Genomic DNA, 23,860 nt, shown 5'->3' with positions numbered 1-23,860 from the left:
TTTACATTATGTTAAGCCAGCGATATGTGAAGACTTAGTGCACTTAGCGCCTTTAATAATCAATACAACACAAGAATAACATATGAGAACATTATTTTTTAGATCTAATATTTAATAAAAAGTGGGGTTTTTTGGAACCTCAAAGACGGAAGTACTGTTTTTGTTGTAATCAATACCAAAATTCCCCTAAAGTGTTTTTCTTCCGTTTTTATAAAAAAAAACGAATATGTCCATTAACAAAGAAATGGTATCCGAAACAAATGTTAACATTTTATAACAATACGCGCCTTATATATTAGGTTTGTTTGATAACCCGATAATTTCTAACTATTTTTACAAATTATTACTGAATGTTGTTTGATAACTTCAAAGGTCGGTAAATCAATGTAAGTTGAGAGAGGAATTTTTGGCAGTTGTGTACTGAGTATTGAAAAATTCTTACTGGTAAAATTACTCAATAAGAATTATCATGAATATGTTTTGTTGTCAAATATATATTATTATTTTTTTTTTCAATTAATGCAAAAATCTGAATATTTAAGTTTTATGGAGATATAAAGCAATATGCAATGTATAATAACATGATATATATAATTAATTTATTAAAATTTGTTATTTTAATAAATTAATTTTATATATTTCAGTTTGTTCCCTCATTTGAAAATATTGAAAAAAGTTATCGAACGACATCCAGTAAAATCCAGTAAGAAATCAAATGAATGTGTCACAATTTGAAGTTGTTAAAGAATCGGATACAAAATAACAAATATTAATATATTAATTTTATTTATTTCATGCTATTATACATTGCATACTGCTTTATATCTCCATAGAAATTAAAATATTCCTATTTTTTCATTGATTGAAACTAATATATATTTGAGAACAAAACATATAGTACGTTTACATTGTACCGGATTACGTTAACCCAGTGGGTTTCAATTGTCAATGCCATTGTATACATGTCAAATAAATCCTCATAGAGTAGGTTAACCTGGTAAAAAGTTATAATGTAAATGCCGTTGAGTAAATTTTACCAGTAAGAATTTTTCAATACTCAGTACACAACTGCCAACATTTTTCTCTCAACTTACTCCATTTACTATACTTTTAAGTTACTATACTTTTAAGTTATCATCAACATTAGTAATAATTTGTACAAATAGCTACAAATTATTGGGATATCAAACAAACCTATTGTGTTCAAACATGTTTGTAGCAAAAAAAAAAAAAAATACTTATTAATAGAAATGCTCGCCTTGATGAAACAGCATCCTCAGTATATCTGAAATAATAAGCCATAATTATTTTACATCACAAATTACTGGCATACAAATTAAGGGATATCGCCCTGATGTCTTCATCTTTAATGTTGCAAAAAACTACTCGGACTCGAATCAGTTCGCAGATTTCACCAATTATTCCCTTTAAGAGGACCCCCCTTTCTTGCTGTCAAAAATTTCATTTAGTTTTTTGATTTAATTCGAATCTACACTAATTCAAGAATGTCCCTACAAAATTTCAAGAAATCTTGAAGATATAGCCGATTTATTGTGTCAGCATCAAGTGACGGCAAGAGTGATTTTCAAACTGTAAACGCATTTTTCTTGATAACGATAACTCAAAAACTAATAATCCAATCGGTTCCAAATTTTGATACGTTTCTTTGGGAGTGTATCGCTATCGTTTGAAATATGATAAAGCCAATCGTTGAAGAACTTTCTTATTTTTTAACTCAGTTTGTGGTAAAAAATAAGCGAATTTAATTTTTGAGCGAAGTCAATAATCCTAGTTCATAGGAGAGCCACACATGTACTCTTTCTAAATCTGATATAGAGAATGGGGGAGGTCCCCTTAGGAACGCATATTGCATGATCCAATAAACAGGTCGTGTCAGAAGCAATCGTTATCGACAATTTTGGATTAAAATACCCCAATTACGTTTTCACACAATTTTGTTTACGGCCAATTTTTATTCAAACATCATATTGTCTGCGTAAAAAACATTTTTACTTGTCCATGAGAGAATATCATATTTTGTATAATATTAATATAGTATTTAATTTTATACACCAAAAAATAAATATACATTTATTTATATATATAATTACACACTACATAGCTAAAGCTAAATCTTTCGATCGTAATTGTCAATATCATTTCATATATTTCACATAGAAGAGGTTAAAAACGCATTTAAACGGCATATACATTACAACTTTTTACCGGGTTAACCTACTTTATGAGGATTTATTTGACGTATATGCAAAGGAATTGACAATTGAAACCCACTGGGTTAACGAAATCCGGTTAAATGTAAACGTACTATTAAACTCTTTGTACATTAGAACTTTTTACCGGGTTAAAGGAAATGACAATTGAAACCCACTGGGTTAACGAAATCCGATTAAATGTAAACGTACTATTATACACCAAAAAATAAATCTACATTTATTTATATATAAAATTACACACTACATAGCTAAAGCTAAATCTTTCGATCATAATTGTCAATATCATTTCATATATTTCACATATACAATCCTCATAGAAGAGGTTAAAAACGCATTTAAACGGCATATACATTACAACTTTTTACCGCGTTAACCTACTTTATGAGGATTTATTTGACATATATGCAAAGGAATTGACAATTGAAACGAAATCCGGTTAAATGTAAACGTACTATTAGAGACAATATTTAGGACCTGCCACAATTACACAACTGTATTAAGAAAATATTTTAAAAAAGTACTTTTATTGTCATTAGAAAACAATTGACAAAAGCATTATATTTGGCTGGACCGAACATTGAATACTTAAACAACAAAATTATGGTGGAGGGTATACAATTATGACAGTAAAGAGTACCAGCAGCTGTGGTGATGCGGCTGATTACTTTGATTGTCGCTGACAGCAAAATACAAAAGTCCATTTAGCGCATGCATGCATGTTTGCAGCATTCCACAATGCACAATCATCGCGTAAAGCGTTTGTTCACGTCGTTCATTTCGCGTTAACGCGTACGACATTTTCTTTTCGTTCGTTGCTGTTGTTTCTGTTTTCGGCCGAAAAAAAATATAATTTATATATATTTATCGAGAAAATATACAAATAATTACATTCATAAACAAACAATAACAAAAGAGCACAACAGAAGTTGAAATTACGGTGAAGTTTACGTACGTTGCAGTATATTTTATTCGTTTTTGATTGTGAAATAAAAAAATAAAATCTATACACACAGAACAACGTCAGAAAGTCACCGTCGTCGTAGTCGTCGTGTTAAAGAAAAAGGTGAATACAAAGAGAGAAAATAATAATTATGAACGTCAAATAGTTATTTTTCTATACATATTGTGATAATTATTTTTATTAAAACCCAATGATATATTTGTCTTTGAATTCTATGATTATTATTATCGGAATAATGATAAAAATATGACCAATTGAATATGTGTACATATGTGTGTTTACATTAATGACTTGTGAGTGTGTGTGTGTGTGGTGTGCGATGGTCATCATCCGCACATACAGTATGTATGTATTTTTTTTTATTTTGGTATCGTTGTGCTAATTATTTTGTTTGTTTTTCTTTTTATTACACTTGAGGATGCAACAATTAACTTTTTTCCTCCTGAGTCAATACGTAGTGTCTTCTTATGGAGGATAGTTAATTTATATGTCCTCGTTTAATATTATTTGTAAACTATTTCAGTATGTCACAATAATGTGAAATAGCAATTTAAAGGAGTTGCCAAGTTTCCCAAAAAATCAAACGATATCGTAAACTTACCCCATGGGGAGAAGATAATCTTTATGATCATACAACAAGTATATAAACAAGAATATTCTATTTGATTCATTTTCTAATTAGAAGTTAAAAATAACTAGATTTTTAGTAATTCATTAATTATTTTTTTTATAAATAATTTTAAATTATGTCTTAACCTGACATGCACTGGGAAAACAATTCACTATTTATGGTTATTGATCCAATCCGTGATAATACAATTTTTAACATAATTAAACTTAAGGTAAAATAAAATCTATGTTTCCCAAATATTATGTATTGTTAGATAATTTTACCATTATATAAATAGGTGTGTTTGTTTAGTCAAACATTTGGTAATTTTTTTACTAAATGTTGACCAAATTACTTAAGGGTAACACTCAGGAAGTATTGTCCTATATTGTCAGTTTTCGTCGTGAAAATTAAGACATTCTACTATGGACAGGTTGAAAATCGTTCTACGCGAAAGAAACATAGGGTAAACGCACCTAATTCCGGCATGTACCAATAGTCGGCATCTGTTTTATATAACTTCAAATAACTTAAAAAATCCTATAACTATATATGAAAAATACCTTGAATAATCTTCAATGACACTGCAATCTACCTCTGTATAAAATTTAATCGAGCTAATTTCATTTATTCAGTCAAAAATTGGCATTTTGTCAATGAGGTTTGTCAACACTAGCGATAATTCATGTTTCTTAAGAAAAAAGCAGTGTGCATGACGATTTCAAAAGACTTGTAACTATATTAAAATTATATTTTTTCACAAGGATCTTCTTCATAATTGTAAAGAACATAGAGGAGAATACTTTAGAATTTAAAATCATTAAAAAATATTTTTAATAATAATATTTTTATCGATGCCGACCTTAGGAACAAAAAATTTTAAGGTTTTCTTTAGTCGGCTCAAAATGGGAAAAAATGTTAAATAAGTCCTCTAAATAACGATTATCTTATAAAAAACTAGTTTTGAGTGTTTTCTATAATAGAAGACACGATTTTATTCTCAAATACTTTTAACCTCTGAAATGCCTTATTTAGCCATGCCGAGAATTGGATAACAGGTTCCCAATGTCGGCACCATGTTTTAAAATTGTAATATTTTAATAAATAATATTATTTTATATAACTTTTTCAATACAACACTGATGGAAACGTCCCAAAGTAATAATTTATTTTTGAAAATAGCAGAAAAATCAATTAAATATATAAGTTTTGTTTAACTAAAATGTGACATGCCGACTATTGGAACATAACATGCCGACAATTAGAAAAATGTGCCGACTATTGGCACATAGGCACTATTTTACATAATTATTAATTTAATCTACTTTAATACAAGTTAATTAAACAAATTTGTATTCCATCGGGGAGTAAACAAAATTTCGAAACAGATGAACCTAAATACAATGCCGTGGAAAAGATGCACTTGGAATGGTGAAACGTTTAAAAAGCGAAAATTCTTAAAGTGCCGACTATTGGTGCACTTACCCTATTGAAAAAACAATAATAGGGTAAGTGTAGCAGTAGTCGGCACTTTAAGGTTTTTCGCATTTAAAACGTTTCATCATCGCGAGTGCATTTTTTGTTTATTCCCCGATACAATAAAAATTTGTTGAATTAATTTATGTCAATTGACAATTAGGTAAAATAGTGCTCCATGCCAATAGTCGGCACATCATGTTCCAAAAATTTTATATTAGGTTGGGGAAAAATAAATCCATTTTTTTATATGAACTATAGGACTTTATTCAACATGCTTTGGAATGCCCGATTTATGTCAAATATGCATCGTTTTGTTGTATGATTTGTTGCCATTTTAAAGGTAACTTCATAATGCCTTTCTCATAGATGTTCTTTTCTATATTTGCAAAAAAAAACTCTAGTAGTCGATTTTAACATTCCTCCCTAGATACAAATTTTTTATCACTATAGAAATTTTGTCCGGACTGTATGGCGGATGCATTAAAACTTCCCAACCAAACTCCCGAAGTTTCTGGCGAGTCACTATAGATGTGTCCCACGAGGACAACGCTCTCCTGTTGGCCAATTCTAGCCGTTTCTGTCAATTACTATCTTCAAATGGTCCTGTTGTTGACGGTAGAGATCAAAATTTAGCGTTTGGTCATATGGAAGCAATGTATAGCAGAACCATCGTGGCCGGTAGTCCTAGTTTGACCGCCATTTCGCCGCTCTCTCACCACGATCGTTTTAGCACAGGGATATCGTATGTGATCCATTTCTCATCTTCTGTCACCATCCGTATAAGAAATTGGTCTATCTCATTCCGTTTGGTCAAGGCTTCGCATATGGAAATTCGATCCATCCTATTTGTTTCTGTTAATTGGTGTGACAACCAAGCATCGACCTTCTTTCAGAATCCAGCTATGTGTAAATTGTTTAAAACAGTTTAATGGTCGATTTGTAGATCCTGGGCGATGTTACGAATGCTAACATGCCGGTCAACTTTGATCATTTCTCGATTTGATCGACATTTTCGACGACCGGCCTAATGGATTTCTTTTCCCTCAACATATATATTTAATCGAAAAAAGTATAACAAATATAATTTGTAACTGAATGTAAAATCAATATTACATGTGAAAATCGATGCTAATATTTTAATTGCTCTCATCTCTCCTTAGTTGATGTATGTGTTGTGTTTGTATGTCTTGTGTACTTCTCACAATATAAGTACCCTAGTAGATGGCATTTGTATGAAGATAATCTAATGAGCATTTAGTCACGTTCATTTCGTAGATTGTCAAAGGCGGATGTTGGCGAATTTTCCTACTTAATATAACTAATAAAAACAATAATTATCCATTTAATTTGTGAATATAATGTTAGTCGTTGATTTAACGCCATAAACTGGCCACATGTTGTTTAGTATTAAAAATGAATAATAATAATAAGAATAAATGCCAATTTCTGGTGCCTTAAACACAACAATGTTCTAATTGCCTTTTAACAATGGCCGGCCTAAAAGTGACATTTGTGAATGTGTTATGGGTTTAAGACACATGGGGCAAATCATTGCCATAGCAACAACCAAATGTAATGAAATCAATATGAAAGAACTAAAAGTAGAATATGTATAGAATAGGGCAGTGAAAGAATTCAGACGATTCATTTTTATAACCTTTCAAAAGGACAAAGAGTAATGGCAGCAGGAAAGCCATACATTCGAGTCATTTTAAAATTTCAACAATTAACCTAAATAGCAAAGGGGAGTCAGAAAAGGAACTGCAATAAAGGGATTCTAAAAAATTACGAACTTATTAATGACGAAATCAAAGGAATTCCATTGAGTTTGTTATACAGAGAAAAGGAACAGGACGAAAAATAACTCTACAATATGACTACAAAAAGACGTTATTCGCTAAGCGAATCTCGTATAGAGGAACACTTGCAATTGCTGGAAGTATTGGATAATTTACCACTGATAGATAGTTGCTGTGATATATGTCATTGTGATTGTTACAGTAGTCATCGCAGTGAGTTAGGAGATGAGGAAGTAAATGACAAGTATACACAAATCCTTCGCACGGAAGAAAAAGAAGACAAACACCTGTCTAATTCGGAAGATGATAAAAATAGCATTAAGAAGAAAAAGGACAATGCTTCCGTAACACCATCGCCACCACCACCAGCAGATAAATACAATAAAATTGAGCAGCCTCATAGTCTAACAACACTGCCGCCAACAAAAGGAACCCACAACGAATCTCTGCAGCCAACAACCAAACAAGGACATTGTAAAGAGAAAAATTTGCGTAAAAAACACAAATCAAAGAAACGTTCTAAAAGTGTTTGTGCACGTAGCCAAAGCCAGTGTTCTGAACATTATTATACAAGAGATTGTGAGATTCTACAAAATCTATTAACATCGCTGGACGATAGAAACTTGTCCAAATTAAATGTTAAAGGAGTTACAAAACCACAGCCAGCCAAAAATAAACATATAAAATCTTCCAAAACACTAGCCACATCCACAAAACAACAGCAGCAGCAACTAATGTCTTCACATCATTTTGATAGCACCAACACCTCCACCTACAATACTTTTGCTCCAATAAGGCTTTCCGAATCTATGGCCAATTTGTGCTTGGTACCCAGTGTTAGAGAGGCCTACCAACAAGTACCAGCACACGATAAACGAATTTTAAATCGAATGGCCACCAAACGCAATGAACAGGCGGTTTCCAAAGAAAATGCATGGTTAGCCAGGAAATACTGGGAGAATGAACGTTACGAACGTGAACTGCTCAAATGCGAACAAATGGAGGAATACAAAAAAGCTGTGCGCGACAAACAATTCCAAGACTATCTGCAAACAAAGGCTCGTCTTAATGAAATCGCCCAACGGGATTTATGCGAACTGCAACGACTCCGAGAAAGCCTCCAGCAGAAAGATGATCGTGCCAAGAAACGCTTACAAACGCTACGCATCGAAAAGGAACTCTCTGTCAATCAGAAACGTTGTGAGGAGCTGCGCAAAGCCGAACATGTAAGCATCAATCAGGAGGAATTGAATCTCGATGAAATGTTGAAGAAAAGTGAAATATGTCATCGGCTGACAGAACGTCTTAAACGTGCCGATCACATACGCAATGAAATATTGGAGAACTATCTGAAACGATTGCGTTACGACAACTACATAGAACAGTTACAACACGAAGAACATTGGCGTGAAATACAGCTAAGTGAAAAACTCAAACGAGAACAGCTAAAAGAAGAAATATCTCGTAAACGATGCCGATCACAACATTTCGTTGAGACAAAACAAAAACACAATGAATCGCTAAAGAGAACAGCAAAGCTATCGAAAAGTCTTCGAGATTTAGTTCGGTCATCGGTGACACCGGATACAGGTGTTGCGCTTTATGGTGGCAATAATGCAACAACCCTAAACAGTGTTCAAACAGCAAAATTATTATTTGATCGTAGGCCATATTGAATATAAACTCAAGTTGTTATACATATTTATTTGTAGATGAGTAATGTGTTGAAAATACAAAAAAAAAAAATAAATAAATAAAGGTAAACAATGTGCGGTACAAAATATATAAAATTTAACTTTCCAACTTGTCTAGTATCGATTATTCATACAAGAGTCAGGTGGTGTGTGTATGTTTGTGTTGGAATTTGCAATGCCAAATGGTTAGAATGTTTTTTTTACCTACTTATAGATTTGTTTTTATTTGTAATATGATTTGTTGTGTTGCGATATTGAATTTTTGCATTTCAACAAGAAATATTTTGCTGTTGCTATTAAATGTGTGTTTACGTTATTGATAACAATTTATAGTCACCTTTTGTATTTTGAAATCAGTAAAGAAAGGATCAATGCCTATGTAACACTTTACACCACTTTGGGTAATCTTAGCATGGAAGCACTGTTCATCATATTTCATACCGCCCTTGTTGCCCCTGTTTAAACACATACCTAGGTAAAATAATTTGAATAAAATATCTGTGGCCGTATCACTTTTTGTTATCTACATCCAAAGAGATTACAAACTTTGTTTTTGTCTTTATTAGAAATAATGTGCGACTCAATTTTTTATGAATACATTTTCGTTTGCAAAGGCTAAATTCCCTTTGTTTGGTACATTATCGGTTATGACTTAGAGTCATAACCAAAATTCAACATTGTTTTGGTTTGAAGACATCTTAATGACAGTTACAATAGTTATATTTGTGTACTACTAGAAAAAGTTTTTAAATATCAAATTTTAAGTTATCGATTTGTAGGTGCTCCCAGTTTGCTAAACGGTTTATGACTTTGATCACAATTTTTTGCTTTATTATGAATTTATTATTATTTATAGGCCCTAATTTTTTTAGTTGGACGATTAGATCCCAAAGTACCAAATTGCAGCCAAACCTGACAATAATATCGAATATTTGGGAGGGACTATAACAAAACGGGGACCGATCACATTTTCAATACCAAACATACTAGGAATAATAATTGATGGCCAAAACTGAAACCGAAACTTTTAAAAATAAATTATAGTGAGTTTTTTTTTTCAGAAATAAATAGGTAATTTATTTATTCAAAAAAACATAAACACAACATTTATTTTGAAATAATAAATATTCTATGGAAAACTAAATTGACACAATGTTTGCTTGATCAAAACTAACGCAACTTTTTCTTTTTTCTTTTAAATAAGTAAATTTACCTAGTAATCGACATCGTTTTTGTTTATGGCAGCATACCTACGAGGAATTTAATCCATAAAACGCTTAATGTGATCCTTGGATAGACTATTCCTCGCATCCTAAACCTTTGGAAAGAGGTTATGTTTGTCTGTTTCTGAATTTGTTTTGATTTTGCTATCTCTGATACTCCAAAGATTTTTTCATAAGTGAAGATCTGATATTTGTGTTGGCCATTATAAAACCCAGATTTTTTAGTGTTTTTCGCGGCATCTCTCCGGGTTGAACTGTCACCACTGATAATGGTTGAATAAAGCCAACTTACTTTCTCCAAAATAATTTTCTATGATAAATAGGCGGAAAAAACCAACACATAGTAATTATAACAGTAAACATAACTAAAATTTCGGAGCACATCTGTTTGTACTGAAGAGTTGCTTTAGTTTTGTCCAAGCAAAAAATGAGACAATTTAGTCTTGATTTAGATATTTGTGTTGGCCATTATAAAACCCAGATTTTTTAGTGTTTTTCGCGGCATCTCTCCGGGTTGAACTGTCACCACTGATAATGGTTGAATAAAGCCAACTTACTTTCTCCAAAATAATTTTCTATGATAAATAGGCGGAAAAAACCAACACATAGTAATTATAACAGTAAAAATAACTAAAATTTCGGAGCACATATGTTTGTACTGAAGAGTTGCTTTAGTTTTGTCCAAGCAAAAAATGAGACAATTTAGTCTTGATTTAGATTAGGCGAGTTTATTTGCGGCAATTCTTATCATTCTCTTTTGAACTTGCTTCATGCGTCTATACAAGGCAATTCGGTTTCAAAAATATAAACCTAATCTAAATTGGGATTTGCATAAATGCTTTTGTTTTTTAAAAACGTGAATAAAGTATCTGAATTAAAACTGAAAAAACCAACATGAAATCTTTATTTTTGAAAAAGTAATGCGGCATTTATTATCCCTGCAATTTTAGTTGCTTTAGTTTTGGCCACCAGAGTATGTGTAAAATTTCAAAGGTCTATCTCAAATATTGCGACCACAGACGGAGATTCATAGATGGACATAGACTTTTATTGTGAACAAGTATATATATGTACTTTATAGGGTCTCCAGTGAATATTTCGAGGTGTATACATACGGAATAACAAATTTAATATACACTCCATCCTATGTTGGAGAGTATAAAATTGTTCTTAAAAAAACTTGATAGAATATCAGTGAACTTTTCTATTGAACTGTAATTATTTTGTTATCCCTGTTTATGCTTCGTACGTCCCTGAGTTGATACTATAAAAACTGGCATTAAAATTAAAATTGGAGTAGTAGATGTATAGTGGTTTTGGAACCGATCATGGCCTTGTGGCTAGGTTTCCATTCATGAAAAATAAAGAAATTGAAAATTCAAAATTAATATTCGTTCAGATTCAAGCTACTGAATGCTATCTCTTGTTTAATATTGAATAGCAGTACAAAATTATATTTATAAGCATTCATTTCGGGCGCGTATAACATCGATGTTGTTTCAAAGTGTTAATCAAAAACAAAAACGAGTAATTGAGGAAAATTGTGTGTTTAAATACACACTTTTTTGAGGAGTGAATCCATGACACACTAAAAGGTAAATACGAAAATTGTTACTTGTTTGTCTATAGTTTTCTTTTTTCTTGTTCTGTTTCAATTGATTATTAATGAATGCCTACGTTACTCTCTCTTTTAATAGGTCGCGTCGCTCGCATATGGCATAGAAACGCAAATGCAACTTTTATTAAAAAAAGCAAACTAAAAAAACTGCTGCTCAACTGCCAGGGATTATTATGGGGGAATAAAAGAAAATAACAGCTGCTTTATAACACAAAAATGCCTGCATAAATTAATTAAATATTTTGTTTCCTTATTATTCTGCTATTGATTTAGTTCTAATAAAGTTTAATTTTATTATAACCAAATTATATTTTGTTTTTCATTTCCTTTTTCATTTGATTAATTTTTGTAATTTTTATGTTAATTTTCAGCATCGGGTGTTTATTCCATAAAACGTAAAAAACACGCGCACACAAACCAAACGAAAACATCTGGAATAAAATGTTGGATTATTTTTGATATTGGACGAAGAAAAGAAAATAAAAAATACAATTTTATTTGCCAAAATGGATTTAAAATTTCGATGTTCTGTTTGCTTGATGATCGTGTCGGTTATGACTTCCTTGAGTTTGGCATGTACAAGTCGCAGTAGTACACCAAAGCCCAGACCTACAACACCAGCACCCATAACAATCTCAACAACGACACAACGGCCGAATGTAACATTTCCCATCTTGAATTGTCCACCACCATATGCTGCCTGGTATTGTCTGAATGAAGCCACCTGCTTTAAGGTTGAAATCCACAATGAGGTCTTGTACAATTGTGAATGTGCAAATGGGTTTGTGGGACCACGTTGTGAGTACAAGGAAATCGATGGCAGCTATTTACCGACTAGACAACGTGCCATGTTGGAGACAGCTAGCATAGCAAGTGGAGCCACCCTGGCATTGATATTTATGCTAGTATTGTGTTTTTCACTCTACATACGCCGTGAGAAGGAACAAAAAATGAAACTGAACGAAAGTCTAAATATGGCTCACGACAATGCGGCAATGGATGAAGTTGATGGTATAACAAAAATTCCGGAAATGCGACCATTCGGACCACATCATTATGCAGTTTTACCAATGTCGTCGGCATTTAAACGTTAACGTTTCTTTTTTCTTATTTTAGTTATTAATTTTAGATTTCAATATTTTTTTAGAAGATGCTACACCAATTTTCAGATACAAAACTATTTTTTTCTATAAATATTTTAAATAGAAAAAAATTGTCCTATCTAGTATTAAAATTGTGTGAAATTGTGTAGTTATCGTAAGCAAGACAGACTTTTTTTTGACATACTTTATCCTTTCATATAAAACTTTCAACTTTTCCTAACACACGAACGACTAAAGGAAATATTCAAAATAATTCCTTTTTGCAATTTATTTAAATAAAAAAAATTGTTGACTATTATTACTATACGTTTAAGGTATAGTTTTAAAACGGGTTGCCAAACTCATGAGGAGTTTTTTCTATAGAAAATATTCCTCAATCCTAAAAAGTGAAATTCCACAATTCCTAAGAAGTGTTTCGATTGCTGATAAGTATTTTAAAGGGAAAATACTTATACTTATAATATTATTTTTTGTAGAAATAAAAATTGTTTTCTTTGAAATGACATAATTTATATATTGAGGACCTATGGACTTCTATTGCAAATTATATTCTATCGAAAGAAGATCCGTAAACTGTTTTCTATCCATTGACAACGTATATATATATATATATATATATATTAGAAGTCTATATATTATTTATTAGAAATCTACAAATATAATTTTATAATTTTTGCAATCAAATATGTAACCCGTTTTAATTCAATGCCAACGTACATAAAATCTTAGACTTTTCACTATATTTTCTTTTAAATTAAAAATAAAATAAAAACACGTTATTGCGCAGCTATATTCTACCGACAATATATTTATTATATATATTTAGTTTATGATTTAGTTTTTATTTTCTGTTTTGGATCTTTTTTGGCGATTTTTGTTTGTGTCACTATTACTATTTTTAATAAATTTACATTAAAGCAAAATCAAAAAATAAATATTTAAGAAATTAATATGGTATATAACGTTCTACATATTCTCAACATTTGTATCAATGCCCTTCAAACCATTTCCACTACAAAAAAAGTATTCTATTTACACCGTCTTTTTAACTACCGGAGCAGCTATTATTCTTCTTGTTATAAAGATAAAAAAAACCTTATCAACCCATAGTATTAAAACAATTTCTAATTTGTAAATGAATTAGACTTGCCGATTTTATTTTGTTTTCCCGAATAACGAAATGTTTATTTTAATTTATTTATCTTTATATGTATAACATACATTTCGAAAATATTGCCTATAAAATAAGTTATTAACATTACAATATATAAATATATATATAGCTTAAATAACACTAACAATTTTAATTGTGTATGTGCCTGTCTCAAAGAAAACTATGCAACGAATTAATGCAAATAATAATAAAAAGAGAATTAATTTGTATTCTGTTCGATTTCATTTAAGTTTAATTTTTTATTTATATTTGAAAAAAACTTATGGGATGCATTTTCTTTTGAACGAAACAAAATTAATTATTTTGTATATGATTGTATATAACATATGAGTGGGATTACTTTAATGAAGACAATAAATAAGTAAGGTGTCCTTTTTTGATCAGACTTTAACAGATATTTTTGGTCAGGCTTCGAAGTGTATAAATTTTGCATATTCCCGTACACAGGATGTGAGTTTGTAATGAATACTCATTTCTCGGCGGAATTTATAACAATTTCAGACACTTCGATAGGGCGGTCAACCATGAGTGTTTTTTTGGAGTTTTGGACCATCTTAAAATCTAACAAAATGACACACGACATAATGTTAAAAAATCTTATCCAGATTTTTGACAACATTTTGGAATTGTTGTTCCGCCCTTAAAAGATTTTCCAAAAAGAACAGTTAATACTTTGTAAATAGATTATAAAAAATAATTTTAATCATTTCTTTCATTTCAGATATAAAATAAATATACAAGAGAGGCAATAATTTCAACAGCCATGTCCGATAACAATCAAGGACCACCACCACCCAATGAATCTGACTTGGGTCCGCCAAAAGCAGATTTTAGTGCTCCACCACCATATGAACTGACAAATAGTCATGTCAATCTACAACAACAGCAACAACAATTGACTCTTAACCAACAGAATCTACAACAACAACAGCAAACAAGCATACCAGCCGAAATACCCATACATCATGGCAAATTACCAACCTATGAAGAGGTACAAATGGAAAAGTCGTTGAATGGTGAATTACCTCCTGGATTTTTGACAACACATACCTTGCAACCACCGCCACCATTGGCACCACCACCCAATCCACTATTGGCAAATTTACGCGACACAAATACCACCAGCGGAGGTGGTTCTGGCAGTGGTCTAACATTTATTGCCATCGATGCATCGGAGGCGGAAAATTTAACAAATAACACAGACAACAACCTATTGGGTACCGATATAATGTTCATCACTGCTTTTATGGTGGCATTTCTATTCAACTGGATTGGTTTTTTGATGTTGACCTGTTTCTGTCATACAATTGCGGCGCGTTATGGTGCTCTATCTGGGTTCGGTCTATCATTGGCTAAATGGACACTAATTGTTAAGCACTCGACGGATTTGGCATCGCATGAAAACTCCTGGCTGTGGTGGTTGATAATGGCTTTTGGGTTTTTGATTTGTGTCCGGGCTATGCTACAATATGTTAGTATTAAACGTACTTGGCGTCTGTTGTCGACCTCGGCCCAGGAACGTCTATTGTTCTTTTACTAGACAAAATAAGAAAGTTGAAACGAAAATATAACCCAAAATAATTCGGAGAAGTTATGAAAAACACACAAAACAAAAATACAAAACTATTAATTATGATTAGAATAGTTAAGCATATTTTTTAAATATATAAATAAAAAAAATTATTAAAAAAGAAGGGATAATTAGGATATACAAAAAGATGAAGAATGAATTGATTTCTCTTTATTTCGTTTTTGTTTTGTATATTGTTCAATAAGCGAGCAATGTGAAAAGTCATCAATTGGCACCATTGGCAATATTTTCTCTCTTCGGATTGCTAATGGCAAATTATTTTAGCTGTAATGTTCGTTGAGCGAACAGATAAATTATCATAACAATTATTTTTTTTTTTTTGACAAACAGCGATAAGTTTGTTCACTATATCTGTATAAAATATTTGAAATAAATTGCACAACATATATATATTTTTCTTTAATGGGAAGATGGTATATATCTATAGTTAAAAAGAATTAAATTGAAGTCTGTTATCTATAGATGATCCTCTGGAAGATCAGTGGTAATAACTACAATTACCTGTGGTTATAACTTTTTTTGTAGAATGTTATCCGTCTATAGAAAAGTTATACTGTCTACAGAATACCTACAGAATGAAATGAATTTTGTAGCCGTCCTTTTAATGGATGTCCAGTAATATTCTAGGAAATATCTATAGAAGGTTTTTCATAAATTTTAATAGCGTTGGAAGTATTCTTGCAATAACAGGGATTTTTAAAAAATCCTCCAAAAGGACCATTTAAGCGGACATTAGCCTGTGAATATTGTCCTGTAGGTCCATAGAAGTTCTAAAAAGGACTGCAAGTCTATGCATTCATGATATTTTATCATATATGTTGAAGATGTGTACAAAGACGTCGGTCAATCAAAGAACATTACCATTTTGCCCACCTTGATAAGATAAAAGGTCTTCGCAGTTAATCTGCCATTTAATGGGTTTACTTATATAAAATGCATTCTGTAATCAGAAGCTTCGTTCAAATTACAATGTAACGATTAATTATCAGCCCAATCATGAATATCGGAAAGGAATTGGATCCTCAAGAAATATTTTCCATTCTTGCGAATTGGATTGATTTTACAAGTTTTCATTACAATTTCTTCGGAAAAATTTTTTTTTGTCAACGCCCATCAGTTTTATCAGTGATTTTTTTCTAAAGGAAAACACAAGTTTGAGTGTTCTTGATTTTCCTTTTAGACTTTTTATTCATGATAGAAGGAAAATGAAAAGACAAAAATTCTGTACAGATTTGGTATTCAGATGGTCTTCAGAAGATGTTCCATTTGTAAAATACCCTTCTATCTCTAGAGAGAATCTGAATCTTTGACTAGAAAAAAATGTGAAAACAGAAAGCTTTCTCTTTCGTCCTCGATAAAAAAACTTTCCACTTTCAGTGTTTACTGTTTCTAAATTTGTTTTTTTTTTAATTTTGGAATGAAGTCTTTAGTGCCAATGAAGTTATCCACTAAACACTTATAGACATCAGATAAATTTGCAAATTATTAATGTTTTCATTGTATCCTTTATAGGACATTTGCTTATGACTTACTAGCTATTGTTTATACAAAAAAGATTCCATTTGCTTATTGAACACTGTTTTTTTAGTTATTAGTCTATTAAAAACATATATATATATATATGTATAACTAAATTTAAGTCTGTAAATACCAAAAAAGAAATCCTCTTTTTTTGGGGACATTAGTCGATTTATATAAATTTGAAAAAATAAACAAAAAACACAAAGGCAAGATTTTTGATGAATTATTATAGTCCAAATATTACATAATGTTAATAATGTTGTTTATTTTTTATTTGCTAATTAGTAATACGAAAGTAAAGCTTTCTATTTGAAAACGTACTTAAAAACAATTATATAATACATTTTACACACGTTATTTTCTGTTCTGCTACGTTTATGCAATAATTTTGTTCGTGCACTTTCCAAACAAAAAATTCGTATTTAAGTTTTATTATTCAAATACGCCAAATAGCTAACACAAATTATGAAAAATTTCGATATCAATTTTAAAATACATGTAATAATTTTTTCTCTTTTGTTTTATAAGGCCTATGTATATGTATTTGTTTATATAAAAAATAAAAAGAAATAAAATTACCAGTGAGTTTTATATAGATTGTTATGAGTGTAGCCATGCCATGGTTCAGTTATGATTATTTTATTACTTGGAAGATTCTGAGGTATACGAGCATGTCTTAAAGCTTTATCATTCCCACTTCCGGGGGTGTTGAGCCTTGCGACACTTAATGCCGAAGATACTGCAGAATATTTATTATTGCATTTATAGCTTCAATAAGAGTCAATTGTCTCTGTCGCGGAGATATGTGTATATCTTTCTATTCTATATAGTTTCAAATTTCGGCAACGTCCTTCTCCGACATTTGAAGATCTCTTTCAAGAAAATCATTTTTTTAAATCATTGACCAACAATTTCTCAGCATTCGAAACTACATCTCGCATTTTTGCTTCTTCCTCTTTAATGAGAACAAGGCGAGATAGTGTTTTTTTTTTTTTTTTTTTTGTATTATAAAATCGGACATAATAAAAAATATAAAAATTGTTTGTTCAATTAAAAAATATATTTTATTTACATTTCCTGTAAATTAAAAAAAATAAAAATACTAAAAATAACAACTATACTACATACATTTACAAAACATATAATACAAAACTAATTAACAATTTAGTTTTGTTTTTGTTGTTTATTGGCGCCTCCATATTTCTGTTTCTTGTGGAATTTTTTAGGATTAATTCCATAAGCCTTCAGCCGTTCATCGCTAATATTTTGAGATTTGTCATTTGAACTGTTAGCACCATTTGACTTGGCCTTAAATGGTTTCTTATTGTTGTTGCTGTTGTTGTTACCAAACTTTGGTTTAAATGATCCATTGAACGGTTTCGATTTCTTTTGGCCCTTGTGACCCAATGGTGGCAACGTTTCATTTATTGCATTGTATTGATTGCCATTAAATGAATTGCCTCCCTTTGATGGTACGATTTTATTTTTAGGGAAATTTTGCGTATTATTTTGATTGGAAAATGGATTATTGGCCTTCTTATGTTGTAGATTTTTATTGGCAGTTGTATTATTTTGTTTATTATTCTTAGCCGGTGTTACGAATTGTTTCGGTGTACTGTTTTGTTTCTTGTCCTCAGACATATTTTGTTGTTCTTTTGGTGTGTTATTCTGTTGATTATCTGTTTGTGTGTTCTCTTCAGCATTGCCTTTCGTTTCAGTCACTGGACCATTATGTGATTTTTTCTTCTTTTTATTCCTTTTCTTTTTAGCGGCCTGATTGTCACCTGCGGATTTTATTACAGATTCTTCTGTTATGGTTACCTCTTCCGTTTTAGGCTTTTTCTCAAGAGGCTCCTCTTCATTGGCCGGATTACTTTTAGCTATTGTACTATTATCAACATCTTCCCCTGTTGACGGAGCAATATTTGATGCAATTGCAGCATTTTGAGCTTTACGTTTCCTCTTCTTTTTATTCTTTTTTGATTCAGCAGTCTCATTACTCGTTTTAGTATCAGTTGCATTGTTATCTCCAGGATTTGTCTTTGTCAAATTAGATCCTGAATCATTTTTCACTTCCTCCTCTTCCTCATTATCAGATCTGGAAATACATTTACCACATTTGTCATTTATTTTCATTCATATTTTATTTTTATGGATGCTTACCCTTCTCCATACAAGCTTTTGAAAATTTTTCTCTTAAGCTCTTCATTTTTAGCTTTAAGTTTATATAATCTTTGCTCTTTTTTCTCCACTTGTTCGGGTCGTATTTGTATAGCCTTCTTCAAACTAGCCCACTGGTTAAGTTCCTTGTTTTTGGCCAAAAGAATCTGCAATTGAATGATATTTTAAACAGCTGCATTAAAAATGAACGCATTATATTGACTTACCTCCTCTATGGTTAAACCAAAGTCATTTGGTGTTGTTTCAACATATTTGAATCGACATGGCAGATCTCCAATAATATCTTCACAGTCCAATTTATAATACTCATCAATATATTCTTCATAGGTTTTCTCATCTTCTGGATCGAATACCGGCTTCTCTGCTTTTATCATGGCCATAAAACGATCACGACGACCTTTCCTTCCTTTGCGTGTCTTTGTGTTTTCAATTAACTCCTTTTGTAATTGTTCTTTGGCCTTGGCGGGATCATAATCACAGTCCATATTGAAATCATCATCCTCGCAATGAGGCTCATAATCTCCCTCCTCATCACCACCATCCCAATCTTGTTGGGGATCGTAATTATCCCAGTCTTCAAGTTTCAGTTCCTCTATATCTGAGGGACATTCGGGTTTTTCTTCACCCTCATCGACTTGATAGTAATCATCATTGAATAGTTCACGCATACGACGATCATGGGCTTCTGGATCAAATTCATCATCTAAATCATCGTCCTTAAAGCCAAGCTCATCATTTCCTGTAACTTTTTTCAGTTTTTCAATTTTCTCTTGGATTTCTTTGCGTTTCATTTCCTTTATCATTTCTATTTCCTTCATTTTTTCTTGTTTCTCTTGCTGTTTCCGTTCTTTAATTTCCTGTCGTTTTTGCTTACGTTTATCATCTGTTCTTCGAACTGAGGACTCTACAGTACGTGGATATCTTTTGATAAACTCCTGATCAGGATCTTCATAGCGGAAATTAAACTTGTGTTCAAATTCAGCTTGTTTTTCCAGTTCCTCTTCATCCTCCGAAAGTGGAGCATTATCACCGACAATCTCCTCATATGTTGGAATTTCTGAATAATTACTGGCTTCTGTATAGCCCTTATTCAAAATGTAATCACGAAGAAATTTTTCACTTGACGGCAAGTTGTCACTGTTCCAATATGTTTTAAGAGGTTTTAGTTTTTCTTGTGCCTCAGTCTCTATGGTTTCTTTTTTACCGGCTAGCCATTTCAGGTAGTCCTCTTCTTCCTTTTCCTCTTCAGCTTTAGTTTTCTCACGTTTTTTGAAGATGCCACCAAATTCCTCATCACCGGAATCATCGGAATTCATTACTTTTTTGAATTCCTCCCTAAGACGGCGTTCTTCCTCCACTAAAGTTGGGGAAGCTGCACGTTCTTGATTTCTGTTTTCACCCTCTTCTTCATCAGAATCTGAACATTTAAAAATATGTTAAAATCTTGGGTTAGATTTAGTCTATAGATTCCACATACCATCAACGAATTTTCCACCCTTTTCCAAAATAATTTTTCTTTCATAATCCTTAAGAGTGACAGGTTTGCCTTTCTTTCCTTTGCCTTTGTTTTTGCCGCCATCATCATCGTCATCCTCTGAACTGTCTACCTCAACTTGTTTATTGACCTTTTCGAAGAATTTTACATCCTTATTGTAAATTTTTGGATCTTTACTCTTCAACGAGGCTAATGTACTTAAAAATTCCTGATCGAATGTGGGATCCAAAACTTCATCCTCCTCCGAGGAATCTGAATCACTTGATGATTCCGTGAGGGATTCATTTAGTCCTTTGTCTTTAACTATAAAATAATAAATAAAAAACTAGTGCTCCAATTTTGGAATATTGTTGTTGCTTACATTTTTGCATCAGTTCCTTTTTCCTTAACTGATTGTAGGTTTTGGCATATCCTTCATTTGTATTCAATTGAAAATGATCCTCCGCATTGTCATCGCTATCATCAAATAATTTTTTACTCATTTTATTTTTTTAATAGATGTATTTTAAGTGCTCCAAATTAAAATAAAAAAATATTTCAATTTTGTTTTGGTATCTGCACGTGTTCCCGTGTTCCAATACAACAACAGCAGAAATATTGAAAAACGTTCCACCTGCTACGAATGGGATGGGATAAGACAAAATGCCCGGTAAAGAAGAAGTCAAAAAAGAAGACGGAAAGTTACGAATGAGGTGGGATGGAACTAAAAAGGGTTGATAGTATCGATTCTTTTTTTAAAATTGAATATCGATTGATAGTTTTGGCTATCGATATTATCGGACAAAATTACAAATAATCGATTGATAGATTTTTACAAAAGAGTATTGTAAAATACGTATTTTTGACAAAAAAAAATAAATAAATAAATTTAATAAATATGTAGTTATAATACTGTCGACAGTAAATACGCATTGACCCTTAAGGGCTAGAACACATGTGGTCTGTCCCGTACTGCAAGAACCTACTCCATTTTACTATTTTCTTCGATATCATAAAGGAAAATTCATTATCGGAGTAAAAAGTAGTAAATTCTTGCCGTACGGGAACATACCAATGTATTTATATGAATGGTACCGAAATACGTCAACGTACGAATTTTAAAAGTTGAACAAATTCAACTATGACAGAACGTGTTTTTTTTATGTTGAAAATAGAAATAAAATATAGACAATATAATTTTTTTCAAAGAGAATATGAAATATTTAAACAAATTTTATAATTTCCAATTTTTTTCGCGATTTTGTTTGGTTCGAGAAATGGATTGGACGTATTTGGGTAATACGGCCGTACAAAAAGTTTTGCCATAGTGGGGATGTTGAATATTTTTGTACGCCTCGTTGAATTTTAGGTAACGTTATTAGAAGTATTATCCAAAACCGAACAATATAAATTTGCTTAGAAGCAGGTACATTTTTCAGAAACGCAAATTCCAACAATATTAAAACCACTGACTGTGGTGGTCTTTGAAGCATGGGCAACTGATATTTACATTCATATACCATCCCACGTAAGTATTAAGATGGATTATGTGATTTATTTTCAAAGAGATTTGCGACACAACAAAATGTTCAAAAGCAGGAAAAAGTCTACAATGTTACAAAAATTATTAATATAATCGCTTTAACTAAGTCCTGATTTAGATTAGGAGAGTTCACTTGCGGCAATTGTTATCGTTCTCTTTTGAACTTGCTTAGTCCTGATATATATTAGGCGAGTTTACTTGCTGCAATTTTTATCGTTCTCTTTTGAACTTGCTTCATTCGTCTATACAAGGCAATTCGATTTCAAAAATATATTTTTTACAATGTTCTGGATTGGTATTTCAAATTACTGACATTACAAACAAAATTCACAAAACGAATTGCCAGCAAATTACCGGTACGAGCAATTTTTTCAATTTCTATTCCCCTTGCCCCTCTCTCCCGCAAACAAAGACTTGCCGCAAGTAAACTCGCCTAATCTTCCAGCAAAGACTTGCCGCAAGTAAACTCGACTAATCTAAATTGGGACTAACAAAAGAAAAACATGTTACCACGAATTTTAAAATAAAAAAATAGATTTCAACTCAAATTTTTATTGGAATTTGATATTTATATTTTTTTCATTTCTCAAAATAGGTGTTTTCGGGTTTCTCTTTATGTCATGTCTGACGGACAATTGAACAACGCCAATTGTCATCCCACATTTGTTTCTTGAATAAACAAGATCAACTCTATTATCTGTTGATTTGATTTTAGTGGGTAAAAGTCAAAAATTAAAAATTAATGGGGTCAAGGTTTACTTTGAGCCAAAACTTATAAATGGAACCACAGTTTTTCCTTTGAAAAACCTCGAAATATTCGTCGAAATATATATTATATTCATGATCAGAATAAAAATCTAAGCACATTTTCCAGGGAATATAAGTCAAGGTATTTCAACTTTTCAGAGGAAAAATACATCTTGGAGGAAAATGTCGACATAGGGCATTGATGTTATAAAGCCGACATATATACGCACCTATTTTTGTATAAGTGTCTGTTTTTTGGTATTTTATTTACTTAGAGGATAAAATTCTTTCGGGAAAACAATTTACAACGCCATACAGCTTGATCGGTATTATGATTGACATTTCAACTACAGATATATGATTGATATATATATACATATATATATAAGTATCACGCAACTATTTTTGTGTAAGTGTCTGTTTTTTGGTATTTTATTTACTTAGAGGATAAATTTTTTTCGGGAAAACAATTTACAACGCCATAGACCTTGAACTTTATTATGATTGACATTTCAACTACAAATACATATATGAACTTTTTGAGGAAGATCCGACAAAAATCCATAGGTTTGCAAAAAAATCTGTCCTTATAAAACCATATATTAAATTTTATACCTCTATCTTCGGCATTCACAATTGACCATAGATCTCCGAGTGAAACAACCACGGAATAATACATATAACTTTTCCTAGCCTAATTTTTTTTTTTTTTTTTTTGTCAAAAGATAAAGGTTACCTATTGAACTTCTAAAGAGATCTATTGTATAAAAATGGTATGTTGAATTGTCTTGACAAGAGAGAAGTCCATTTAAATAAATTGCATTGATTAAAGTATAATGGCATTCCAAAGATGAATGGCTATTGATAATAGATATTTTACAAAAAGACAAAAGCTGTTTAATGTTATA

General features: G+C 31.4%; 4 protein-coding genes across 4 annotated transcripts; 3 read left to right on the top strand and 1 right to left on the bottom strand.

Moving 5' to 3' along the window:
• The first annotated feature begins 7,156 nt into the window (after nt 1–7,156).
• LOC133338110 (kinectin) lies at nt 7,157–8,759 on the top strand. The gene has a single exon (XM_061546296.1). The coding sequence runs from the start codon at nt 7,158–7,160 to the stop codon at nt 8,757–8,759; it is 1,602 nt and encodes a 533-aa protein (XP_061402280.1). The 5' UTR covers nt 7,157.
• A 3,413-nt stretch (nt 8,760–12,172) lies between these two features.
• LOC133338109 (protein spitz) lies at nt 12,173–12,724 on the top strand. Its single transcript, XM_061546295.1, has one exon. It carries the CDS (start codon nt 12,173–12,175, stop codon nt 12,710–12,712), a length of 540 nt encoding a protein of 179 aa, XP_061402279.1. The 3' UTR covers nt 12,713–12,724.
• Nucleotides 12,725–14,658: 1,934 nt separating this feature from the next.
• Nucleotides 14,659–15,437, top strand: LOC133338097 (NEDD4 family-interacting protein 2). The gene has a single exon (XM_061546283.1). It carries the CDS (start codon nt 14,659–14,661, stop codon nt 15,433–15,435), a length of 777 nt encoding a protein of 258 aa, XP_061402267.1. The 3' UTR covers nt 15,436–15,437.
• Nucleotides 15,438–18,171: 2,734 nt separating this feature from the next.
• On the bottom strand, nt 18,172–21,165 carry LOC133338108 (protein KRI1 homolog). The gene is made up of 5 exons (XM_061546294.1): nt 21,045–21,165; nt 20,666–20,986; nt 19,395–20,605; nt 19,171–19,334; nt 18,172–19,105 (listed from the first exon to the last, which is right to left on the bottom strand). Exons 1-5 carry the CDS (start codon nt 21,163–21,165, stop codon nt 18,172–18,174), a joined length of 2,751 nt encoding a protein of 916 aa, XP_061402278.1.
• Nucleotides 21,166–23,860: the final 2,695 nt, after the last annotated feature.

This window comes from Musca vetustissima, unplaced genomic scaffold (genome assembly GCF_032173495.1).
Source record: "Musca vetustissima isolate MV318-11 ecotype Yass unplaced genomic scaffold, APGP_CSIRO_Mvet_v1 utg47068, whole genome shotgun sequence".
NCBI lineage: Eukaryota > Metazoa > Arthropoda > Insecta > Diptera > Muscidae > Musca > Musca vetustissima.
Note: the sequence above shows the minus strand (reverse complement) of the source record. Positions and strands in the feature narration are given on the sequence as shown.